Source organism: Dendropsophus ebraccatus, chromosome 2 (assembly GCF_027789765.1).
Source record: "Dendropsophus ebraccatus isolate aDenEbr1 chromosome 2, aDenEbr1.pat, whole genome shotgun sequence".
Classification (NCBI taxonomy): domain Eukaryota; kingdom Metazoa; phylum Chordata; class Amphibia; order Anura; family Hylidae; genus Dendropsophus; species Dendropsophus ebraccatus.
In genome coordinates this window covers 215,690,351-215,714,335 of record NC_091455.1, presented here as the reverse complement: position 1 = coordinate 215,714,335, position 23,985 = coordinate 215,690,351, and the positions used below count along the sequence as shown (strand labels likewise).

Sequence of the window (23,985 nt, the reverse complement as noted above, 5' to 3'; positions counted from 1 at the left end):
CGCAGAGTACAAGGCAACAGTTGGTTCCTCCCATAGCCAGTTATACTGCTCCGGCTGTAGTCATTGAGAACGAGGAGCTCCGGAGATCCACTGACTGCTTCGCCTTGTCTATTGCAATGGATACTGGGGCCTCCTACCCTGAAGATGGCGCCGTGACCTCTTCCTCAGCATTCAGAGCAGCCAGCAAGCTCAATGGCTCATCCATCAGGGAGATGTTGCGGTTGACTGATCATTGCACTGCAGCGACCACTACAGGCGAAATGTAGTACTACATGCTGACCATCTATGTATTACATGGATAGCGGAGGGTCCCGTGCCAGGCATCCCCTCTATTACATTCATGTACCCCAATAGGATGTACGGACAAGCATTGCCTTCATGGGGCGCTCACTTAAAGGGGTCCTCCAGCAAAAAAAAAAAATTCAAATTAACTGGTGCCAGAAACTGTCAGATATTTGTAATTTACTTCTATAAAAAAAAAATCTCGTCTCACAGTACTTATCAGCTGCTGTATGTCCTGCAGGAAGTGGTGTATTCTCTCCAGTTTCCCAGTACTTATCAGCTGCTGTATGTTCTGCAGGAAGTGGTGTATTCTCTCCAGTCTCCCAGTACTTATCAGCTGCTGTATGTCCTGCAGGAAGTGGTGTATTCTCTCCAGTCTGACACAGTGATCTCTGCTGCCACCTCTGTCCATGTCAGGAACTGTTCAGAGCTGGAGAGAATACACCACTTCCTGCAGGACATACAGCAGCTGAACTACTACTAGCTTTTTTTGCTGAACTATCCCTTTAAAAGACAATCATAATTCTGAGAATAAAATTAAAATGCAGAAATTTTAATTTTTTTAATTTTTTTTAACTTAACAAAACTTTATTCTAGTCCTGGAATGGTACAAAAACGACATGGAGCGATAGCAGCAATAAAACACTTTTCTTTCTGGCATATTATCAGTTATATATAATGTATACAAAATAGGGGGAAAACATACCAACATGTAAGGAGAGTCTTATGGTTAGAATATAAGGCAGTTTGTATTGGTTGGAAACAGCGCCCCTCCTGTCTATGGGCTGTGTCTGGTATTGCAGGAAGGAATAAGGAGAGAGCTCAGCACCCTGTATAGTGCGGCTGTATAGTGCGTACTGTCTATAGTACTGGTCCCCTGATGGGGGTCACAGGGTGGGCTCTGGTCATGTGGGTCCGAGCTGTATTGTGACCAGTGAGTGATACACCCCCTTCATCTGCAGCAGCTGCTGGTGCGTCCCCTGTTCTACAACCTTTCCGTTCTGGATGACGGCGATCTTATCTGCGTTCTGAATGGTGGACAGCCGGTGAGCGATGACGATACATGTGCGGCCTTCCCGGGCCTTGTCCAGAGCTTCTTGTACCACCTGTAGGGGAAATTTTAGATGTTGACATATGCAGTCAATATAATATACACTATAAGGCTATGTTCACTCTATGTAAAAAGAACGGCCATATTTCATGACAACGGTGAAAAGTTGTTGGTGTTATTTGTGAAATAATGGCCGTTGTTTTCACACAGTGTGAACCTGGCCTTAAACCTCATATGACACAGGTGTCAAACTAACGGCCGTTCAGCTGTTGCATAACTACAATTGCCATCATGCCTGGACAGCCAAAGCTTTAGCTGAATGGCGGTGAGTTTGACACCCCAGTCATATGAAATCAGAAAATCCTGTGATCCTCATATTACAACCCCACATTTGTTTCAGGATTTTACTGCCCTCTGGTGGCGGCTGCAGGAAATGCGCAGAGCTTGTTGGAAGTCTCTGTGAGGAATTTATAAAAATCTGTAATTGTTGGATAAACCCTTCAAAAAATTGAATCCACACTGGTCTTCCCTCTAAGCCTGATGACGGGTTCTGCCATTCTCTCTTACCTTCTCGCTCTCTGTATCCAGGGCCGATGTGGCCTCATCCAGCAGCAGGATTTTGGGCTGGCGGACCAGGGCTCGGGCTATGGCTATCCTCTGCTTCTGACCCCCGGAGAGCTGCGTCCCTTTGTCCCCTACACGGGTGTTATATTTCTGTAACCATAGACAATGTAATTACTGTATATACACCCAGTCAGCATTGCCTGGTGTCTTCAGCTATGACGCTACTGTACTGGCCATAAGACGATGAGAAGAGACTTACCTCAGGGAGGGATTCTATGAAGCTCTGGATATTGGCCGCCTTGGCCGCTCTTTCGATCTCTCCAAACGGCAGCACCCGGCTGTTATCCCCATAGGCGATATTCTCCGCTATACTGCAGTCAAACAGCATGGGCTCCTGGGATACAATGCCCATCTGTGCCCGCAGCCACTGGATGTTCACAGCCCTCACGTCACACTCGTCCACACTCTACAGGACAATGATGACGGATGAGGAGTGACCGAGCATACAAGGACACCGGGAGACGTCCATTACTTACCACTTCTCCTTCATACGGGTCATAGAATCTCTCCAGGAGTTGGACTGTGGTACTCTTCCCGCACCCGCTGCTGCCCACCAGAGCCAGGGTCTCTCCCTTGCCCACACTGATGTCCAGTCCCTGAAGCACCGCCACATCCGGTCGTGTTGGATAATTGAACTGAACTCCTCGGAATCTGACGTTCCCATCACAGTGCGACTGTAGTAAATGTAAAGTGGCTGCATCAGTCATTGGATGGCAGAAGGAGCGACAACGCAGGATTAGAGAAACATGGCTGCCTCCTACACCTGTCTATGGCTCATGTCTGTCATGGTAGCGCAGCGTGATTAAAGTAACCAGGGCTGAGCTGCAATACCACAAACATCCTCTGGACAGGGGTGGCGCAGAATCAAGGGCCTTGATGCATCTGCCACCACTATGCTGTATATGCTATATACTACTGTGTGGATATACTATATATACTATAATAGCTCTACGTACAGGTCTGTCGCCGTCAGTGCTGTAGCTGTCTATAAGAGGCGTCTTCTCCAGCAACTTGAAGATATGAGCTGCTGAAATCTTTGCTTTAGCGTAATTTGGAGTGAAGGTGCTGGTCTCGCCCAGGGCCATGGCGCCAAATACAATGGCTGAAAACACCCTGAAAAGGAAAGATACACAGTTCTTATGGATATAGAGAGAGTCAGGTACTTAGATGTCTATATATATCGGTATGGCTGAGTCACATGGAAGTATACACGTGCAGAAGCTCCGGGTCACCCTCAATACTAAGGCCAACAGCATCCCCCAAGGGCGGGCGTCACTGTGCATGGAGCTCAGATCATACCCAATACACAAACAGCACCCCCCAAATGCATCCCCCAATACACCTAATACTGTACCAGCAATCCAGAGGTCCCATAAGAGCAGCTCCAGAGCTCCTGCACGGTGACACCCTCCCTCTCCAGGCTGGTGCGCTCAGCTGCATAGGAGACACAACGGCCGCCTGGAGAGTGAGGGCGTCACTGTGCATGGAGCTCAGATCATGCCCAATACACAAACAGCACCCCCCAAATGCATCCTCCTTCATACTACCGGCAGCCAGCAGTCTTGTGCAGGAGGACAATGAGAGCAGCCCCGGAGCTCCTGCACAGTGACGCCCTCCCTCCCCAGGCGGTTGGCATGTCTCCCATGTAGCTGAATGCTCTGGCCGCCTGGAGAGGGAGGACATTATTGTGCAGAAGATTGGGGTCAGCATAAATGCCCTATGGGGAGACCCTCTCTGGCTGCTGCCCACTGGTTTAGAGCAGGGATTCATGTCATTTTGATGGGAGTCCCCGCTCATGTAACTTTGATGCCCAGATACCTCAATAACTGTCAGCAGAACAATAGTTCAGCTGACAGTTACCCCTCCGATTTTTTTTTAGATACTGAGGTATTACACTTACAAGAAAACGTCCTCCATCGTCATGTGATTGTTTGATACCAGCCATGCCCCAAATCGGAAACACCCAGCATAGGCGAAGAACATGATGGCCTGAGAGAGTCCAAAAGTCAGTCCGTGGATGTGCGCCTTCTTGATGGAATTCCTAGACAAAGAGACAGTGGATTATTGGGTGAGATGACGGATCTCTGTGCCGTATCCCGGCAGGTAACCAGCAGCCCAGTGCCGGCACACACAGATCAGGAGGTCTCTTACTGGTAGGGTCCCACCAGCTTCTCATCATACATGGCCTCAAACTTTCTCTCTCGTGTTAGTGAGACCACAGTGCGGATGTTTTCTACAGCGTCGGTGGCGATCTATAATAGAAGAAGCACATAATAATAGAAGAGTTCCCCTCAATCTGTGTTGTATATGAAATCTGTAATCGGCTATTATAGCTTTATATGGGGACAGTCACTCTGGGGTTCCACCCTGTGGTCACTACCACCAGGGCACAATTGGCGTAAGCAGGATCCTAACAAAGGATATTAAATATAGCTTTTCGATATTATAGACAAAGCGTTGCTAACTTCCCGGTATGACTGTATGTAGCACGGCCTTTCCACGGCCTTAGATATAATTCACCTTTCCCGCCACTTCCAGTTCCGCTTTGTCCTTCTTCGCGTGCCCAGTAAAAGCTTTCATTTGCAGCAAAGAAGCGACTGCAATGATTGGTACAATGACCAGGATAAGGAGGGTTAGCTGCCACCCATAGATGAAGGATATTATGGTCGCTGTGCCCAAGTTTGCAATGTTCTGAGCCAGCAAGGCCAGTCTGGATCCTGTAGCCTGCAACAAAGATATAGCGGTAATATAAGTTGGATATTGACGTAGAAGGCGGCTGCCTATAGGTGTCACTAGAGAGTCAGTTTGAGCTAATTTGCATACTTTATCTCCCAGAAAGCATTGCCTGTAAGACTCCAGATGGATCTCCACAAGTAGAACCAATACCCCTACCAACCAAGCAACATTTGGCACGTACCCCCTGAACTTGGGAGGCGTCGGTGGCCAGTCTGGTAGTTAAGGCGCCGGTGCTGTTCTTCTTGTCATCAAACCAGCCCATTTCCTGAAATATTAAAGACAAAAGGGAAGCATTGCACTTATTTGTTATCACAGCGACCCTATAGCGTACATGACATGGTCCTACCTGTCTCAGCATGGCTTTGAAGGTTAACAGCCTGAGTCTCATGGTCAGAATCTCTCCTGCTTTCCCGAAGGTGAATCCCTGAAGAATAGGAAATATGATGTGGGGAAACATATTATAGGTGCACAACTACTGAAGGCTATGAAGGGTCCAGGCTATGGTCCTGGCATCAGAGGTTTTGATTGGTGGTATCTTGGTGCTGAAACCCCCCACTCATCGCTAGAATTGAGGGGCTGCGCAATGTACTCGCTGTTACGTCATTGCCAAACAATTACCTGGAGGAAAAAGGTGATGAAAGAGATTCCGCCAAGAGCCAGAAATAACAGGGAGAACATGTTGCTTTTGGATCTCATCTCATCCTCGGGACCAGCGAATATCTACAGGGCAGGAAATAGGAACATTACCAATTCCCCTGTATATATATATATATATATATATATATATATATATATATATATATCAACATTCCCACAGTCCAGTAGTAAAGATCATTGTGGAGCCACATAGAGACCGTGCAAGTAACTTGAAATGAGATTCTGAATGTAGTGAACGTTGTTATATATCCTGTTAGGGAGATGACATCTTCCTCACCTTACGGCAGAGTACTGTTCATCCAAGATGCCTCATCCTTTTCTCCCCCAATATCATATATATTAAACAGTCAGCCGGCCCCCCTAAAATGTGTATAAAAGCTTTTAATTAAAGGTCCTTAGTAAAAAAAAAAAAAGGGGGAGTCAGAGGGGGATGTTGTAGTATCCCTTTCTCCTCTAATCTGATTGGTCTGAGTATACAACACAGTTATAGAGAGACAATATATATTTACACAAAGAAATATACTTATACTACATATAAAATGTTTGACAAGTCCCAGAGAGGGATTGTTAGAGCTGGGAGAGGCACTCTCTAAGTGTTCTCACCCTGCACTCTCCACACGGCAGGAAAGAGACTGTTTGAAGGAGGATGAGGAGCATGAACGTCCAAACACTGGCCAATCATGTCTCTAGAACATGTAAAAAGGTTGTGTTGTTTTTTTTTTTAAGTGATAGATACGCTATAAAATATTGAGCATAATTGTGCTGTACTAAGAGAAGGTGCAGTCACTCATCCACTGCAGTGATACAACACGATTTCCCTTTTCCTATTTACTCACCGCAATAATCTTGGAGAATATAATAGCAAAGGCCGGCTGTGTGGCACCGTTTATAGCCGCCGAAATGATCCCAACAACAAAGTACGGCCACTCCGGTTTGTTCAGCCTCATGATCTTAAGGACAGAGACTGGTGGAACCTCATCAACCTGAAATATACATGTCTGATATATCAATAGGAAAGGGCAGAGATTAATAGCTTTCTAATATCCATTTTATTAGAATAAGTTGTATCATCCTGTATCATACATTATAATCCTATAAAATGAGCATGTGATGTGTTTGGCCTTTAGTGTGGTTTCGTTTACTGGGGTGTAGTGTGCTTGTTTCTTCACTAGGTGTCACTGTTGTAGTCTTTGCCTGTAGGTGACGGTTATTTCTCTTACTACTGTGAATTATACTGTACTGAATGGGACCTGCCTGACTGCCTGGCGAGTATTGTTAGGGATTGTGGTTTTTATCATCCACAAGTGCCATACATTTTATAGTCACATTTTCAATGGAAATATTAAATTGCCATACAGTCCCAGCCCAATGTCCTCCCTCCAATTAAAATTGAAAGATCCCTATTAGAGATGAGCACAACTGGAGTCCGATCGCTCATCATAGGGATATAGGGAGTCCTGGAAAATATGGATACAGCCATAGGCTGTAGACTGTATCCACCAGGACTCCCTAGGGCTGTATCCAACTTCTTCAGTGACTGGCGATAGGACTGGAGCATGCTCATCTCTAATGCTTATGAGGCTTAGGAGTCATATCCCGCCACTCAACACCTTTTCGTCTTTGTCTTTCTCCGCTTTCTTCTCTTCTTCCTCAGGTGTCTTCTGGACATTGGCGTGCCGAGTTGACCTCCTCCTCACTAGCTCGGTATCGGTGTCGTTTTCATTGTCCTTGGTGTTTTCATAGGTAACTTCTTCCATCTGACTTTTCATATCCTCCTCAGCGTCTACAGTCTATTATATATAGATAATATAAGTGTCATAAAATAACAGGAGTGTGACAATACTGGCCGGCCCTTAGACGGCAGATCGAAATAAGAAAGATATCATAGTCCTGGTACTACTACTCCTATCCGCATAATCATCCTGGTGAGTAGTTATTTCTGACTTGATACAAGCTTGGATGAACTTCTTGTTTCTATCCTTCTCTACTGTTAAGGCCTGGGGGCATCTGAGTACAAAGAATCATTAGAACCCCAGGTGGCTTCTAAATGTGAAGACTAGTTCTGCAGTCTAGTGACCCACAAATACCTTTCTGGCATTGTAATTTAGCACTCATGACTATACATGATGGCTAACCTGAGATTTAGGCATTTTTTCAGGGACACATAGCGATGCATGCTGTATGTACAGGGATCACTAACCTGCATTGTCACCAGCTTGTAGTATATTCCCTCCCGTTTCATGAGGTCTGCATGGGACCCCTGCTCAGTTATGACGCCTTCAGAGAATCCAGCAATGGTGTCTGCGTTCCGGATCGTGGACAGTCGGTGGGCAATGACAATAGTGGTCCGGCCTTCTCTAGCCTTAAAAACAGTGAAGAGATTCAAGACTTTGTGACTTTTATATGGGATGGACGTTTCTCTGTACCTTTGTCGGGTCAAACTATTAGCTATGATGCCACAAGAGACAGAAATACCTTATCCAGAGCGGCCTGGACCACGGCTTCGCTCTCCGTGTCCAGGGCAGACGTGGCTTCATCCAGAAGGAGGATTTTGGGGTTGCGGACCAGGGCCCTGGCGATGGCGATCCTCTGCTTCTGGCCTCCGCTCAGCTGGGTTCCTCTCTCCCCCGTCAGGGTATCAAATCGCTGCAAAGCCATAAATGTGGTAACAAATCATCTGTATATCCTGAGAGCACAGACTCACTGTAATCTCTGTGCTGACATGTAGACTGGTTACTGACCCCTTTATGGTGTCCATATACAGAGGTCGTTCACACAAAAAAATACTTTCAAATCAACTAGTGCCAGAGATTTGTAACTTCTATTAAAATTTTTTAGTCTTCCAGAGCAGGAGAGGTTTTCTATGGAGATTTGCTCCTGCAGGACATACAGCAGCTGACAAGTATTGGTAGACTGGAGATGTTTTAATAGAAGTAAATGAGAAATCTCTGGCTCTGGCATCAGTTGATTTGAAAGAAAAAAATTTTTTTGTGAACAACCCCTTTAGTCAAAGACTAATGACAGCACCATCCATAGGAATCACATGACTAGGATCTCACATCTGGCAGCTTCATGATGAAGTTATAGGCATTGGCTTCCTTCGTGGCTTGTACAATCTCCTCCATGGTGACATCTTCCCGGCCATAGCGGATATTCTCAGCTATAGTGGTATCAAACAGGACGGGCTCCTGGCTCACCACCCCGATCATCTCTCTTAAGTATCTGGTATTCAGATTACGAATATCCTGTCCGTCAATGGTGATCTATAAGGAGAAGACGTGGAAGAAGTCATCATCCATCCAGGACTATGAGGAGGGTGGCAGGATAGGTCACTATATATATATATATCGCTCTTACCAGGCCTTCCTCCGGGTCGTAGAATCTCTGAATGAGCTGGACCGTTGTACTTTTACCACAACCGCTGCTCCCGACAAGGGCCACCGTCTGACCGCTGGGAACAGTCAGGTTCAAACCTTTCAAAACCTTCAATAGAAGATAGAACTCTTATTAGACATGTCACAGTGTACATGGATAATGCTTCAATACTGTACACATACCCCCCCATACATTATACATTAATAGTGCTGTCATACTGTACACATCAATAATGCAGCCCTATATATATTATATATTAATAACACTGCCATACTGTCCACATAACTAATGCCGCCCTATATAATATACATTAAAAGCACTGCCATACTGTACACATAACTAACGCCACCCTATATACACTACCGTTCAAAAGTTTGGGGTCACCCAAACAATTTAGTGTTTTCCATGATACGTCACACTTCTTCACCACCGTACGTTGTGAAATGAATAGAAAATAGAGACAAGACATTGACAAGGTTAGAAATACTGATTAGTATGTGAAATAACATTGTTCTTCCATCACACTTTGCTTCCGTCCCAGAATCCTCCTTTTGCAGCAATTCCAGCATTGCCCACCTTTGGCATTCTAGCTATTAATCTGTTGGGGTAAGCTGGAGAAATTGCCCCCCACGCTTCTAGAAGCAGCTCCCACAAGTTGGATTGGTTGGATGGGCACTTCTGGCGTACCATACGGTCCAGCTGCTCCCACAATGGGGTGGTGATCTGGTGACTGCGCTGGCCACTCCATTCCCTATGATAGAATACCAGCTGCCGCTTCTGCTGGAAATAGTTCTTGCACAATTTGGAGGTGTTTAGGGTCATTGTCCTGTTGTAGGATGAAATTGGCTCCAACCAAGCGCTGCCCACTGGGTATGGCATGGCGGTGCAGAGTGATAGCCTTCCTTATTCACAATCCCTTTTACCCTGTACAAATCTCCCACCTTACCAGCACCAACCCCAGACCATCACATGACCTCCACCATGTATAGCAGATGGCGTCAGGCATTCTTCCAGCATCTTCTCATTTCTTCTGCGTCTCACAAACCTTCTTCTTTGTCATCCAAACACCTCAAACTTGGATTCATCCGTCCACAACACTTTTTTCCAGTCTTCCTCTGTCCAATCTCTGTGTTCTTTTGCCCATCTTAATCTTTTCCTTTTATTGGCCAGTCTCAGATATGGCTTTTTCTTTGCCACTCTGCCCTGAAGCCCAAAATCCCGCAGCCGCCTCTTCACTGTAGATGGTGACACTGGTGTTTTGCGGGTCCTATGTAATGAAGATGCCAGTTGGGGACCTGTGAGGCGTCTGTTTCTCAAACTAGAGACTCTAATGTGCTTATCTTCTTGCTTAGTTGTGCAACGCGGCCTCCCACTTCTTTTTCTACTCTGGTTAGAGCCTGTTTGTGCTGTCCTCTTGTAACGCCTGGAGTAGTGGATCCACTGAACCGTCACTAGCGATGGCACTAACCTCACCAGGGAGCGGAGTCTAAGGGGCCGCTGGTTTTCACCAGAGCCCGCCGCAAGGCGGGATGGACTTGCTGCGGCAGGCAACCCCCAGGTCGCTACCCCTGGCTTAGTTGCTAGTGACGGCAGGCGAGGCGTGGCAGGAGCAGTAGGCAGGAGATAGTGCAGGCAGAGGTCTGTAGGCGTGATCGCAGGTGGCGGACAGGACTCAGGAACAATGGAAAGGCAGCGGGCAAGGACTAGGGACAAGGACTGCGGACAGGAACAAGGACTAAGGTCAGTAACAACAGGAAGCTGGGCCAAACGCTATGGGAAGCATGCAGAGGCTCCAACACCTGTAGTGGGGCAGGGCTGGAATTTATAGGGAGTGATTAGTGCAACTTCCAATTAGGGGCGGACTGGCCCTTTAAATCTGAGACAGCCGGCGCGCGCGCGCCCTAGGAGGCGGGAACGTGCGCCGGCCGGCACAGACGGAGACAGGAGCGGGGCGAGGTAAGGCGCCCCCCGGGGCCGAACAGGTAGCAGCGCCGGGTCCCTGCACAAGGACCCCGGCGGCTGCATGGGGCAGAGACGCCGCGGCCGTGACACCTCTGAAGGGAGTAGTACACACCGTTGTAGGAAATCTTCCATTTCTTAGCAATTTCTGGCATGGAATAGCCTTCATTTCTAAGAACAAGAATAGACTGTCGAGTTTCAGATGAAAGTTCTCTTTTTCTGGCCATTTTGAGCGTTTAATTGACCCCACAAATGTGATGCTCCAGAAACTCAATCTGCTCAAAGGAAGGTCAGTTTTGTAGCTTCTGTAACCAGCTAGACTGTTTTCAGATGTGTGAACATGATTGCACAAGGGTTTTCTAATCATCAATTATCCTTCTGAGCCAATGAGCAAACACATTGTACCATTAGAAGACTGGAGTGATAGTTGCTGGGAATGGGCCTCTATACACCTATGTAGATATTGCACCAAAAACCAGACATTTGCAGCTAGAATAGTCATTTACCACATTAGCAATGTATAGAGTGGATTGGTTTAAAGTTATCTTCATTGAAAAGTACAGTGCTTTACCTTCAAAAATAAGGACAATTCAATGTGACCCCAAACTTTTGAACGGTAGTGTATATTATATATTAATAGCGCTGCCATAGTGTACACATAAATAATGCCGCCCCATACATTACATATTAGAGGGGTATTCTCATTAAATGTTATCCCCTGATCTGAGATTGATGGAGGTGCGACCACTAGGGGCCGCACCAGGAGTGGAGGTCAGATGTGAGTGGAGTGGAGGTCAGATGTGAGTGGACTGGAGGTCTGTATGAATGGAGTGGAGGTGAGATGTGAGTGGACTGGAGGTCTGTATGAATGGAGTGGAGGTCAGATGTGAGTGGACTGGAGGTCTGTATGAATGGAGTGGAGGTGAGATGTGAGTGGAGTGGAGGTCTGATGTAAATGGAGTGAAGGTCTGTATGAATGGAGTGGAGGTCAGATGTGAATGGAGTGGAGGTCTGTATGAATGGAGTAGAGGTCTGATGTGAGTGGAGTGAAGGTCAGATGTGAGTGGAGTGAAGGTCTGTATGAATGGAGTGGCGGTCAGATGTGAATGGAGTGGAGGTCTGTGTGAATGGAGTGGAGGTCTGATGTGAGTGGAGGTCTGATGTGAATGGAGTGAAGGTCTGTATGAATGGAGTGGAGGTCAGATGTTAGTGGAGTGAAGGTCAGATGTGAGTGGGGTAAAGGTCTGTATGAATGGAGTGGAGGTCTGATGTGAGTGGAGTGAAGGTCTGTATGAATGGAGTGGAGGTCAGATGTGAATGGAGTGGAGGTCTGATGTGAATGGAGTGAAGGTCAGATGTGAGTGGAGTGAAGGTCTGTACGAATGGAGTGGAGGTCTGATGTGAATGGAGTGGAGGCCTCATGTGAATGGAGTGGAGGTCAGATGTGAATGGAGTGGAGGTCAGATGTGAATGGAGTGGAGGTCAGATGTGAGTGTAGTGGAGGTCAGATGTGAATGGAGTGGATGTCAGATGTGAATGGAGTGGAGGTCTGTATGAATGGAGTGGAGGTCAGATGTGAGTGGACTGGAGGTCTGTATGAATGGAGTGGAGGTCTGTATGAATGGAGTGGAGGTCTGTATGAATGGAGTGGAGGTCTGTATGAATGGTGTGGAGGTCTGTATGAATGGAGTGGAGGTCTGTATGAATGGTGTGGAGGTCTGTATGAATGGAGTGGAGGTCTGTATGAATGGAGTGGCAGCACATGTCCAAATATTTCTGAGCCACACAGAAATTCTGTGTTGACTGTTTCCATAATATACAATAGGAAAAAGAAGGATTTGATCAGCGACCGACAAGCAGGAATTCTGCTGCTCACAGAGCTGTTAGTGTCTCTATAAGAAGCTCCTACCCCTCTGCCCCCATTATCTGGATCACCTGCACCTGTGTCATCTCATCACCTGTATAATAATCACCTGTCTACATACTCATCACACTCCAACCTCTCCACCATGGTCAAGAACAGAGAGTTGTCTAAGGACACCAGGGACAAAACTGCAGACCTGCACAAGGCTGGGATGGGCTACAGGACAACAGGCAGGCAGCTTGGTGAGAAGGCAGCAACTATTGGTGCAATTATTAGAGAATAGAAGAAACACAAGATGGTTTTCAATTCTGAAAATAGGAATCAGCGCCTACATGGGAGGGACCTGAAGAGAGGAGGACCTGGGTGGAGAGTCTCATGGGTTACTGTCAGTAACACCATGATCATAGAGTATAATCCTGCAGGACACAGAAGGTCCCCTGCTCACACCGGCACATGTCCAGGTCCGTGTGACGTCACCAGTGACCATCTGCATGACAAGAACACAGTCCCAACCGAGAAGTATCTGGAAGAAACATCATACTATGGGGGCTTTCCTGCAAAGGGAACAGGATGATTGCAGCGTATAGGAGGGAGGATGGATGGGGCCGTGTATCACCAGATAGAACAACGTCCTTCCCTCAGAAAGAGCAGTGAGGATGGGTGGTGGCCGGGTCTCCCAGGGCACAATGGCCCAAAACCCACAGCCGGGACAACTAAGGAGGAGACACAGGGACAACTAAGGAGGAGACACACAGCCGGGACAACTAAGGAGGAAACACACAGCCGGGACAACTAAGGTGAAAACACACAGCCGGGACAACTAAGGAGAAAACCCACAGCCGGGACAACTAAGGAGAAAACCCACAGGACAACTAAGGAGGAGACCCACAGCCGAGACAACTAAGAAGGAAACACACAGCCGGGACAACTAAGAACAAAACACACAGCCGGGACAACTAAGGAGGAAACCCACAGCCAGGAGAACTAAAGAAGAGACCCACAGCCGGGAGAACTAAAGAAGAGACACACAGCCGGGAGAACTAAGGAGGAAACCCACAGCCGGGACAACTAAGGAGGAAACCCACAGCCGGGACAACTAAGGAGGAGACCCACAGCCGGGACAACTAAGGAGGAGACACACAGCCGGGACAACTAAGGAGGAGACCCACAGCCGGGACAACTAAGGAGGAGACCCACAGCCGGGACAACTAAGGAGGAAACCCACAGCCGGGACAACTAAGGAGGAAACCCACAGCCGGGACAACTAAGGAGGAGACCCACAGCCGGGACAACTAAGGAGGGAACACACAGCCGGGACAACTAAGGAGGAGACACACAGCCGGGACAACTAAGGAGGAAACACACAACAGGGACAACTAAGGAAAAGAGACATAGCCGGGACAACTAAGGAGGAGACATACAGCCGGGACAGCTAAGGAGGAGACATACAGCCGGGACAACTAAGGAGAAAACACACAGCCGGGACAACTAAGGAGGAGACCCCCAGCCGGGACAACTAAGGAGAGAACACACAGCTGGGAAAACTAAGGAGGAAACCCACAGCCGGGACAACTAAGGAGGAAACCCACAGCCGGGACAACTAAGGAGGAAACCCACAGCCGGGACAACTAAGGAGGAAACCCACAACAGGGACAACTAAGGAAAAGAGACATAGCCGGGACAACTAAGGAGGAGACATACAGCCGGGACAGCTAAGGAGGAGACATACAGCCGGGACAACTAAGGAGAAAACACACAGCCGGGACAACTAAGGAGAAAACACACAGCCGGGACAACTAAGGAGGAGACCCACAGCCGGGACAACTAAGGAGGAGACCCCCTGCCGGGACAACTAAGGAGGGAACACACAGCCGGGAAAACTAAGGAGGAAACACACAGCCGGGACACCTAAGGAGGAAACCCACAGCCGGGACAACTAAGGAGGAGACCCACAGCCGGGACAACTAAGGAGGAAACTCCCAGCCGGGACAACTAAGGAGGAGACACACAGCCAGGACAACTAAGGAGGAAACCCACAGCCGGGACAACTAAGGAGGAGACACACAGCCGGGACAACTAAGGAGGAAACACACAGCCGAGACAACTAAGGAGGAAACCCACAGCCGGGACAACTAAGGAGGAAACCCACAGCCGGGACAACTAAGGAGGAAACCCACAGCCGGGACAACTAAGGAGGGGACACACAGCCGGGACAACTAAGGAGGAGACAAACAGCCGGGACAACTAAGGAGGAGACACACAGCCGGGACAACTAAGGAGGAGACACACAGCCGGGACAACTAAGGAGGAAACCCACAGCCAGGACAATTAAGGAGAAAACCCACAGCCGGGACAACTTAGGAGGAAACCCCCAGCCGGGACAACTAAGGAGGAGACACACAGCCGGGACAACTAAGGAGGAGACCCCTAGCCGGGACAACTAAGGAGGAGACCCCCCAGCCGGGACAACTAAGGAGGAGACCCCCAGCCGGGACAACTAAGGAGGAGACCCCCAGCCGGGACAACTAAGGAGGAAACACACAGCCACGACAACTAAGGAGGAAAAACACAGCCGGGACAACTAAGGAGGAAACCCACAGCCGGGACAACTAAGGAGGAAACCCACAGCCGGGACAACTAAGCAGCAGCTCCTGGAACGGCCGCCATTCTCCACACCTGAACCAAACAGAAAATCTATTAAGGGAGCTGAAGTTTTTCCCCAGCAACATTCCCGAAACGGGCAAGATCTGGAGATGGGCGCTCACTCTATCGTGTCCAACAAAGGGACTGTCTGCAAGCACTGATTGGCGCTGTTTGCGGCCTTGGGTGGCTAAGGATCGGGCGGTGTAAGAGGAGCATTAATAATACAGTTCTGGCTGCCATCCCTAGGGGGCGCTCACTGCATACAGCTCTATTAAATACTGTAATTCTTATGTACAGACACGTTACTGACCTGGACATCTGGCCTGGAGGGATAGGAGAACTTCACGTTTCTGAATTCTATGTCCCCCTTTATCTGGTCAGGTTTATACCCGGCTGTGGAGAAGCTGTCTATTTTAGGAACCTAGTAAACAAAAAAGTTTTTCAGTTTCATTTTGGTACATAGAATAATGAAAAAAGTCATTTTATGGCCCCAGTGTCCCCAGTCATGATCTGCAGGAAGGAAAACGGCCAAAGCAACGTCCCAGGGTTACCAGGGCTGGATATCCCTATAGGCAATGTAGGCCTGGGCCGAGGGCAGATGCGAACCCTCAGCATTCCGTACATCCCAGGTAACAAGGTCTGGGGTTTGTGTTACCCACTAGGACGGGTTCCCCGACACTGGTAGGGCAATAGGTGCTGCGAAGACCAAAGAGTTAAAAGACAGGCACAAGTATTCTCTCTCTTCTCTCTCTTCTCAAGTATTCTTCTATTTCTACCTCCGGCATCCTCCTCTCTACTCTTCTGATTCTTCTATGTACCTCTCAGCACACAACCCAGTCAGCACCACTGTACTACTCTCTATACTCTCACTACATATCTGGATCCAAAACTATCAAGTGTCTTATTAAGTATAAGGGTACAAACACACTGGGCGCATCATCTCCCCTTTCTGTGGGTGGCAGTGCTAATAGTCCGGGAGGGTCACTACTCCACTCTGCCCCACTGTGATAACACCCCAAGGGACCTCGCAGCAGCCCGGCAAGTCACTGACCACAGGGGAACAAGGTACAACCTGCCCTTTAAACTAAAAGCAGGTGTGTCACCATACCTGTGTGCCCAACCGGCACTGGTGTCACAACATAACATTACTGGGCCCGGCTGTATCTCAGCCAACCACCACAGGAGTGGCATCACACTCTACCATCTGGTAAGTGACCGGCCGTCCCACCTTCACACTGGGGGTCTCCACACATGTATATAAGGAGAATAAACAACTCCAGCACATGAGGATAACCTACATTATCTATAATGGTGAAGACTGTATACGCTGCTCCCCGGGCGTTGGAAAATGCTTCTATGTTGGGAGATGTTTGTCCAACCGCAAAAGCTCCGATGATGACGGCAAAGAAAACCTAAAAGAGTCATAAAGAGAAGCAGATAGCAGATCCTGACACTATAGATACAGAGAGACAGAAGGCAACTAACCAAATAAAGAGCTAATAAAGGGACAAGAAATAGGTATACAGTGTGTATTATACTATATATAAGTATACAGTGTGTATTATACTATATAGGTATACAGTGTGTATTATACTATATATGTATACAGTGTGTATTATACTATATATAGGTATACAGTGTGTATTATACTATATATGTATACAGTGTGTATTATACTATATATGTATACAGTGTGTATTATACTATATATGTATACAGTGTGTATTATACTATATATGTATACAGTGTGTATTATACTATATATAAGTATACAGTGTGTATTATACTATATATGTATACAGTGTGTATTATACTATATAGGTATACAGTGTGTATTATACTATATATGTATACAGTGTGTATTATACTATATATGTATACAGTGTGTATTATACTATATATAGGTATACAGTGTGTATTATACTATATATAGGTATACAGTGTGTATTATACTATATATGTATACAGTGTGTATTATACTATATATAAGTATACAGTGTGTATTATACTATATATGTATACAGTGTGTATTATACTATATATAAGTATACAGTGTGTATTATACTATATAGGTATACAGTGTGTATTATACTATATATGTATACAGTGTGTATTATACTATATATGTATACAGTGTGTATTATACTATATATGTATACAGTGTGTATTATACTATATATAAGTATACAGTGTGTATTATACTATATATGTATACAGTGTGTATTATACTATATATAAGTATACAGTGTGTATTATACTATATATGTATACAGTGTGTATTATACTATATATAGGTATACAGTGTGTATTATACTATATATAAGTATACAGTGTGTATTATACTATATATGTATACAGTGTGTATTATACTATATATAGGTATACAGTGTGTATTATACTATATATAAGTATACAGTGTGTATTATACTATATATGTATACAGTGTGTATTATACTATATATAAGTATACAGTGTGTATTATACTATATATGTATACAGTGTGTATTATACTATATATAAGTATACAGTGTGTATTATACTATATATGTATACAGTGTGTATTATACTATATATAGGTATACAGTGTGTATTATACTATATATGTATACAGTGTGTATTATACTATATATAAGTATACAGTGTGTATTATACTATATATGTATACAGTGTGTATTATACTATATATGTATACAGTGTGTATTATACTATATATAGGTATACAGTGTGTATTATACTATATATGTATACAGTGTGTATTATACTATATATAGGTATACAGTGTGTATTATACGATATATAAGTATACAGTGTGTATTATAATATATAGGTATACAGTGTGTATTATACTATATAAGTATACAGTGTGTATTATACTATATATGTATACAGTGTGTATTATACTATATATAGGTATACAGTGTGTATTATACTGTATATAGGTATACAGTGTGTATTATACTGTATATAGGTATACAGTGTGTATTATACTATATATATAAGTATACAGTGTGTATTATACTATATATGTATACAGTGTGTATTATACTATATATAGGTATACAGTGTGTATTATACTATATATAAGTATACAGTGTGTATTATACTATATATATGTATTCAGTGTGTATTATACTATATATAGGTATACAGTGTGTATTATGCTATATAGAAGTATACAGTGTGTATTATGCTACAGTATATAGAAGTATACAGTGTGTATTATGCTATATAGAAGTATACAGTGTGTATTATGCTATATAGAAGTATGCAGTGTGTATTTTGCTATATAGAAGTATGCAGTGTGTATTATGCTATATAGATCTATACAATGTGTATTATACTATATATATATACATAAAGTGTGTATTATACTATATATAGGTATACAGTGTGTATTATACTATATATAGGTATATAGTGTGTATGTCTTGATGACTGAATACAATGGGAAGTCACTTGCTATCTGCTAAATCACTATTATTTTTTTTTAAATTTGTGCAACTAATATTGGCTGCTCTACTTACGGTCAGCACGCTGCCAATGGAATAGCCTTCATATATAACCAGAGTGGTCCCGTACCAGAACGCCAACGCATAGGAAGCATATATAATCAGATATGCAAACCCCATGGATATGTTGGCTGTGATGGCCTTCCTGATGCCGATCTTTTTAGCGTCTTCTAAATTCTTTTCATACCTGTAATAGGTTACACAAGGGGTGATGTACTACCGATTCCCGTCCAGCCCCAGCCTAGAACCACAGAACAAGAAAGCCCCCAGGCTAGAACCACAGAACAAGAAAGCCCCCAGCCTACAATCATAGAACAAGAAAGCCCCCAGGCTAGAACCACAGAACAAGAAAGACCCCAGCCTAGAACCACAGAACAAGAAAGCCCCCAGGCTAGAACCACAGAACAAGAAAGCCCCCAGCCTACAATCATAGAACAAGAAAGCCCCCAGGCTAGAACCACAGAACAAGAAAGACCCCAGCCTAGAACCACAGAACAAGAAAGACCCCAGCCTAGAACCACAGAACAAGAAAGCCCCCAGCCTAGAACCACAGAACAAGAAAGCCCCCAGCCTAGAATCATAGAACAAGAAAGCCCCCAGGCTAGAACCACAGAACAAGAAAGCCCCCAGCCTACAATCATAGAACAAGAAAGCCCCCAGGCTAGAACCACAGAACAAGAAAGACCCCAGCCTAGAACCACAGAACAAGAAAGCCCCCAGCCTAGAATCATAGAACAAGAAAGCCCCCAGCCCACAACCACAGAACAAGAAAGCCCCCAGCCTAGAACCACAGAACAAGAAAGCCCCCAGCCTAGAACCACAGAACAAGAAAGCCCCCAGCCTAGAATCATAGAACGAGAAAGCCCCAGCCCACAACCACAGGACAAGAAAACCCCAGCCTAGAACCACAGGACAAGAAAGCCCCAGCCCACAACCACAGGACAAGAAAACCCCAGCCTAGAACCACAGGACAAGAAAACCCCAGCCTAGAACCACAGGACAAGAAAGCCCCAGCCTAGAACCACAGGACAAGAAAGCCCCCAGCCTAGAACCATAGAACAAGAAAGCCCCCTGACCTCTTTATCTCCTTATCCTGTCCCCCAAAGGCTATAACCGTCCGGATGGCGGCAAGGACCTCCTCGGCCACGGCTCCGGCTTTGGCGTACGCCGTCAGCTCCTTGTTGGTAAACGCCGACAATATCTGTGAATAATAGTGAGATTTACACACAAGGCTCCATGGTTTTATGGGATGAAGAAGAAATGGAAGGTGCAATTTCCTACCTTTGCCCAAAGGCCGGCAGAAAGTCCCATAACAGGACTGATGGCCAGGATAACCAGGGTCAGCTTCCAGCCCTTAATAAAGCCGATCACAAAGCCAGCCACAAAGGTTGTCATTGTCTGGAGCAGCATGGCTATCTTATCTCCAATACCTTCGTTGATCTTTTGGACGTCACTGACATAAAAGAAAGAGAAACAGGTTATAATGAAGGAAAGATGAGGAAGACATCATGTACAGCAACACCGTGCAGAGGCTCCTCAAGGTAGAGCCCAGGATATCATTAGATTCTGGCATACTAACCTGTTTGTATGATGTACTAGCCAATGGCATCCTTATCCCGATGCTTTTTTCAGCTTTAAAATCGATTGAGCCATTCAGAAGTTATAGATAAAAATGTAATTATGCAAATGAGCTGGTTTGGTGCCCTTGTTGCGGTCCCGAGCCCCTAAGTGCCCCGTTTAGTCTGCCTGCCAGCTCATCATAGAATGCCAAACTAGTGGGAGGAAAAGGTGTAAATATTGTTTTTTAAAAAAAGAGTATGTTCACTGATGGGCTGGGAGGCTGAGCTGTGCACTCGGGGGGCTCGGGACCGCCTCCAGTGCACCAAAGCAGCTCATTTGCATAATCCTATTTTTACCTGTAACTTTGCAATGTCACAATGGATTTTAGAACAGAACGCTTTGGGATGAGAGTGTCATAAGCTACTTCATCATACAAGCAGGTTAGTATGGCAGAATCCAAATGACGGCTTCCGGCCACCAGGGGGAGCTCTCCACAGCACACTCATACAGCACAGCAGGGACAGTTTACATTATGGCAACTTCCGGCCACCAGGGAGAGCTCTCCACAGCACACTCATACAGCACAGCTGAAACAGAGCGTACGGTATGGCAGCATCCAGCCACCAGGGGGAGCTCACCACAGCACACTCATACAGCACAGCAGGGACAGTGTACAGTATGGTGGCTTCCGGCCACCAGGAGGAGCTCGCCACAGCACACTGCTACAGCACTGTTACTGGTGAAAGTAAAAGCTATGTGATAAGTTTATGATCATTGCAAAGACAGTGATGGCGAGTAGTCACCCGGTTAGCCTGGTGTTCAGCTCTCCGGCATCATTGACGTCGAACCAGCTGATCTCCTGCCGCAGCACCGCATGGAAGAAATTCTTCCTTATTTTCTTGATCTGTCGGGCAGCCGCCAGTGTCCACAACGAGACCTGGATATATCCAGCAAGAAGCACAGCGAATCCGATCCCAGTGTAATAATAGGCGTACCTGCGTGATAGAACTGACAGAGTGATGTCTATGGCTACTATTATATACAGCAACTGTATACAAGCGGTAGCAGGTTTAGAAACCCGCAGAATGTTCTACATGTAAGCATAAAATCCTCACACAATCTGTTAAACATGTTTTGTGCCTGTTCTGTTGTGTTTAGGCCAGGACGGCGGCCATCATAAATAGAACAATACCAGTAATTCTAGGGAAAATGTCGGCACATCTGTCCATGAGCTAAAACTGAAGAGATTTCTTACAAATGATCTGGTGTCAGAAAGTTATATAGATTTGTAATTTACTTCTATTTAAAAATCTTCAGTCTTCCAGTATCAGCTGCTGTATGTCCTGCAGGAAGTGGTGTATTCTCTCCAGTCTGACACAGTGCTCTCTGCTGCCACCTCTGTCCATGTCAGGAACTGTCCAGAGCAGCAGCAAATCCCCATAGAGAACCTCTCCTGCTCTGGACAGTTCCTGACATGGACAGAGGTGGCAGCAGAGAGCACTGTGTCAGACTGGAGAGAATACACCACTTCCTGCAGGACATACAGCAGCTGATACTGGTACTGGAAAATTGTTGCTGTTCTAAAGGTTATTTTTGGGCTCTGTCCTTAAAGGGTTGAGATATATGATATATGTAAAAAAAAATGTGTCTGAATTCACCTGTTATGTCGGGATCAACAGACAAGTGATTTGTTGTTCTGGATAACGGGACGATTCAGTATTTTTGCCCCGTTATTATTACAGTCGTGTGCTTTATAATGTGTCACATATTGCAGTATATAATATCCCAGAGATATAACCCTCAGCAGTGAATTGTTGGTTATTGCCGCATCACCTTCCTTATAATAACATTACATAATGGATGATGATACGTTTCAGCAATATTACCATGGTGGGTCAGAGTAACAACTATACTCACGTAGTCATCTTCTCTTCCAGCTGATGGGATGCGTTTATCATGGCGTCCGCTGCACAGAACAAATAACATCATTAGTTTTTATAAAATATCTTAGAGAATAGAGAGGCTTCATGCCCATTATGGCCCAGACTTCATATTAGGAAAGCTGAAAGGGGTATTCCACTCAGACAAAACCTGTCATATGTTGCTGCCCATGGTGAGACTAACAATTGCTTCAATACTTGTTATTATCTATTCAGTCTCCTTCCACCAGTTCTCAGCTGCTGCTTTCTGCTGAAGACACAAAAATCTGTGTGTGAGCTTTTCTCTCTGTCTGCCCCTCCTTCCCCCTCCCTTCTGAGACAGCTGATGTAAACATGTCCCTGGCAGGCTGTATCAGCAACATTGTAGCTTCTTTGTAATGCTGGGAGGGTTATTTTGAGGTCAAGTTGCTGATGAACTCTCTGTGATTCCCAGCATTACAGAGAAGCTACAATGTTGCAGATACAGCCGACCAGGGACTTGTTTGCATTAACTGTTTCAAAAAGGAGGGAGGAGGGGGAGACGATGAGGCTCAAACACAGGTTTATGTGTCTTCAGCAGAAAGCAGCAGCTGAGAGCTGGAGGAAGGAGACTGAATAGATTAAAGCAAGTATGGAAGGAATTGTTGGTCTCACTATGGGCAGCAACATCAAAAGTTATGTTTGAGCAGAATACCCCTTGAATGCTGATTGTTTCCACTGGGACGCAAGGCCTGCAGTGTGACTGATAACTGATACAGTATGTACTGTAGTATACGATTAGAATATATACTTACCGGTCATATTTTTCCCAGTATCTACAAAGGTGTCTGTCATGTCCCCAAAGACGATCATCATGAGCGGCAGGCCGGTACCATGGGCCACCGCAGCTATTGTTCCAACCAACATTAGAAGTTTGTCTACTGCTCCGGAATATCGGAACTGGGAAAAAAGATAGAAGACAATGTGATCCCTAGAATCTTCAGGAACGATGGACGACCTGTCATCTGTGAGGATCTGCTCATGACGGGCGATAGAGATGGGCGCAACTGGAGCAGCTGGAGTCTAATTGTACAGTATTTGATTAGGCTAGGTTCACACTGCGTTTTCAGCATCCGTTTAACGGATCCGTTTTTTTTAACCTCCAGAAAAATAGGGTCAGCAACGTTTTTTGGTCCGTTTTGGTCCGCCAAAAAAAACGGATCCGTTTTTTTTATAATGGAAGTCAATGGAAAAACGGATGCACACAAATGAATCCGTTTTTTGCAATCCGTTTTTCATGCGTTTTTTGCAAAAAACGGATGCTGAAAACGCAGTGTGAACCTAGCCTTACTGGGGACTGAAGCTGGATGCAGCCCGAGGGAATCAGGGAAAATATGGATCCAGCCATAGGCCACAGGCAGATTCCACTAGGACTCTCATAGGCCACAGGCAGAATCCACCAGGACTTTCATAGGCCACAGGCAGAATCCACCAGGACTCTCATAGGCCACAGGCAGAATCCACCAGGACTTTCATAGGCCACAGGCAGAATCCACCAGGACTTTCATAGGCCACAGGCAGAATCCACCAGGACTCTCATAGGCCACAGGCAGAATCCACCAGGACTCTCATAGGCCACAGGCAGAATCCACCAGGACTTTCATAGGCCACAGGCAGAATCCACCAGGACTTTCATAGGCCACAGGCAGAATCCACCAGGACTCTCATAGGCCACAGGCAGAATCCACCAGGACTTTCATAGGCCACAGGCAGAATCCACCAGGACTTTCATAGGCCACAGGCAGAATCCACCAGGACTTTCATAGG

The 23,985-nt window shown here is 45.8% G+C and overlaps 1 protein-coding gene across 2 annotated transcripts in view; it reads right to left on the bottom strand.

The window, feature by feature from the left end:
• Window positions 1-863: 863 nt before the first annotated feature.
• LOC138784043 (ATP-dependent translocase ABCB1-like) overlaps window positions 864-23,985 on the bottom strand; it is a 34,584-nt gene continuing 11,462 nt past the window's right edge. Inside the window, exons 3-27 of one of the 2 annotated variants that reach the window (XM_069959484.1) lie at window positions 22,974-23,118; window positions 22,178-22,226; window positions 21,064-21,255; window positions 19,982-20,153; window positions 19,777-19,901; window positions 18,716-18,887; window positions 16,490-16,603; window positions 15,502-15,612; window positions 8,708-8,833; window positions 8,410-8,613; window positions 7,826-7,996; window positions 7,551-7,712; window positions 6,961-7,140; window positions 6,187-6,333; window positions 5,312-5,413; window positions 5,040-5,117; window positions 4,875-4,958; window positions 4,478-4,681; window positions 4,109-4,209; window positions 3,858-3,998; window positions 2,914-3,070; window positions 2,434-2,631; window positions 2,157-2,363; window positions 1,901-2,047; window positions 864-1,388 (exon numbers count right to left, since the gene is read on the bottom strand). In XM_069959484.1, the coding sequence (XP_069815585.1) occupies window positions 1,188-1,388; window positions 1,901-2,047; window positions 2,157-2,363; window positions 2,434-2,631; window positions 2,914-3,070; window positions 3,858-3,998; window positions 4,109-4,209; window positions 4,478-4,681; window positions 4,875-4,958; window positions 5,040-5,117; window positions 5,312-5,413; window positions 6,187-6,333; window positions 6,961-7,140; window positions 7,551-7,712; window positions 7,826-7,996; window positions 8,410-8,613; window positions 8,708-8,833; window positions 15,502-15,612; window positions 16,490-16,603; window positions 18,716-18,887; window positions 19,777-19,901; window positions 19,982-20,153; window positions 21,064-21,255; window positions 22,178-22,226; window positions 22,974-23,118 (3,690 nt within the window). In that variant the 3' untranslated portion in view covers window positions 864-1,187. The remainder of the gene's footprint in view (window positions 1,389-1,900; window positions 2,048-2,156; window positions 2,364-2,433; window positions 2,632-2,913; window positions 3,071-3,857; window positions 3,999-4,108; window positions 4,210-4,477; window positions 4,682-4,874; window positions 4,959-5,039; window positions 5,118-5,311; window positions 5,414-6,186; window positions 6,334-6,960; window positions 7,141-7,550; window positions 7,713-7,825; window positions 7,997-8,409; window positions 8,614-8,707; window positions 8,834-15,501; window positions 15,613-16,489; window positions 16,604-18,715; window positions 18,888-19,776; window positions 19,902-19,981; window positions 20,154-21,063; window positions 21,256-22,177; window positions 22,227-22,973; window positions 23,119-23,985) is intronic. The other variant, XM_069959485.1, reaches the window with a different exon arrangement.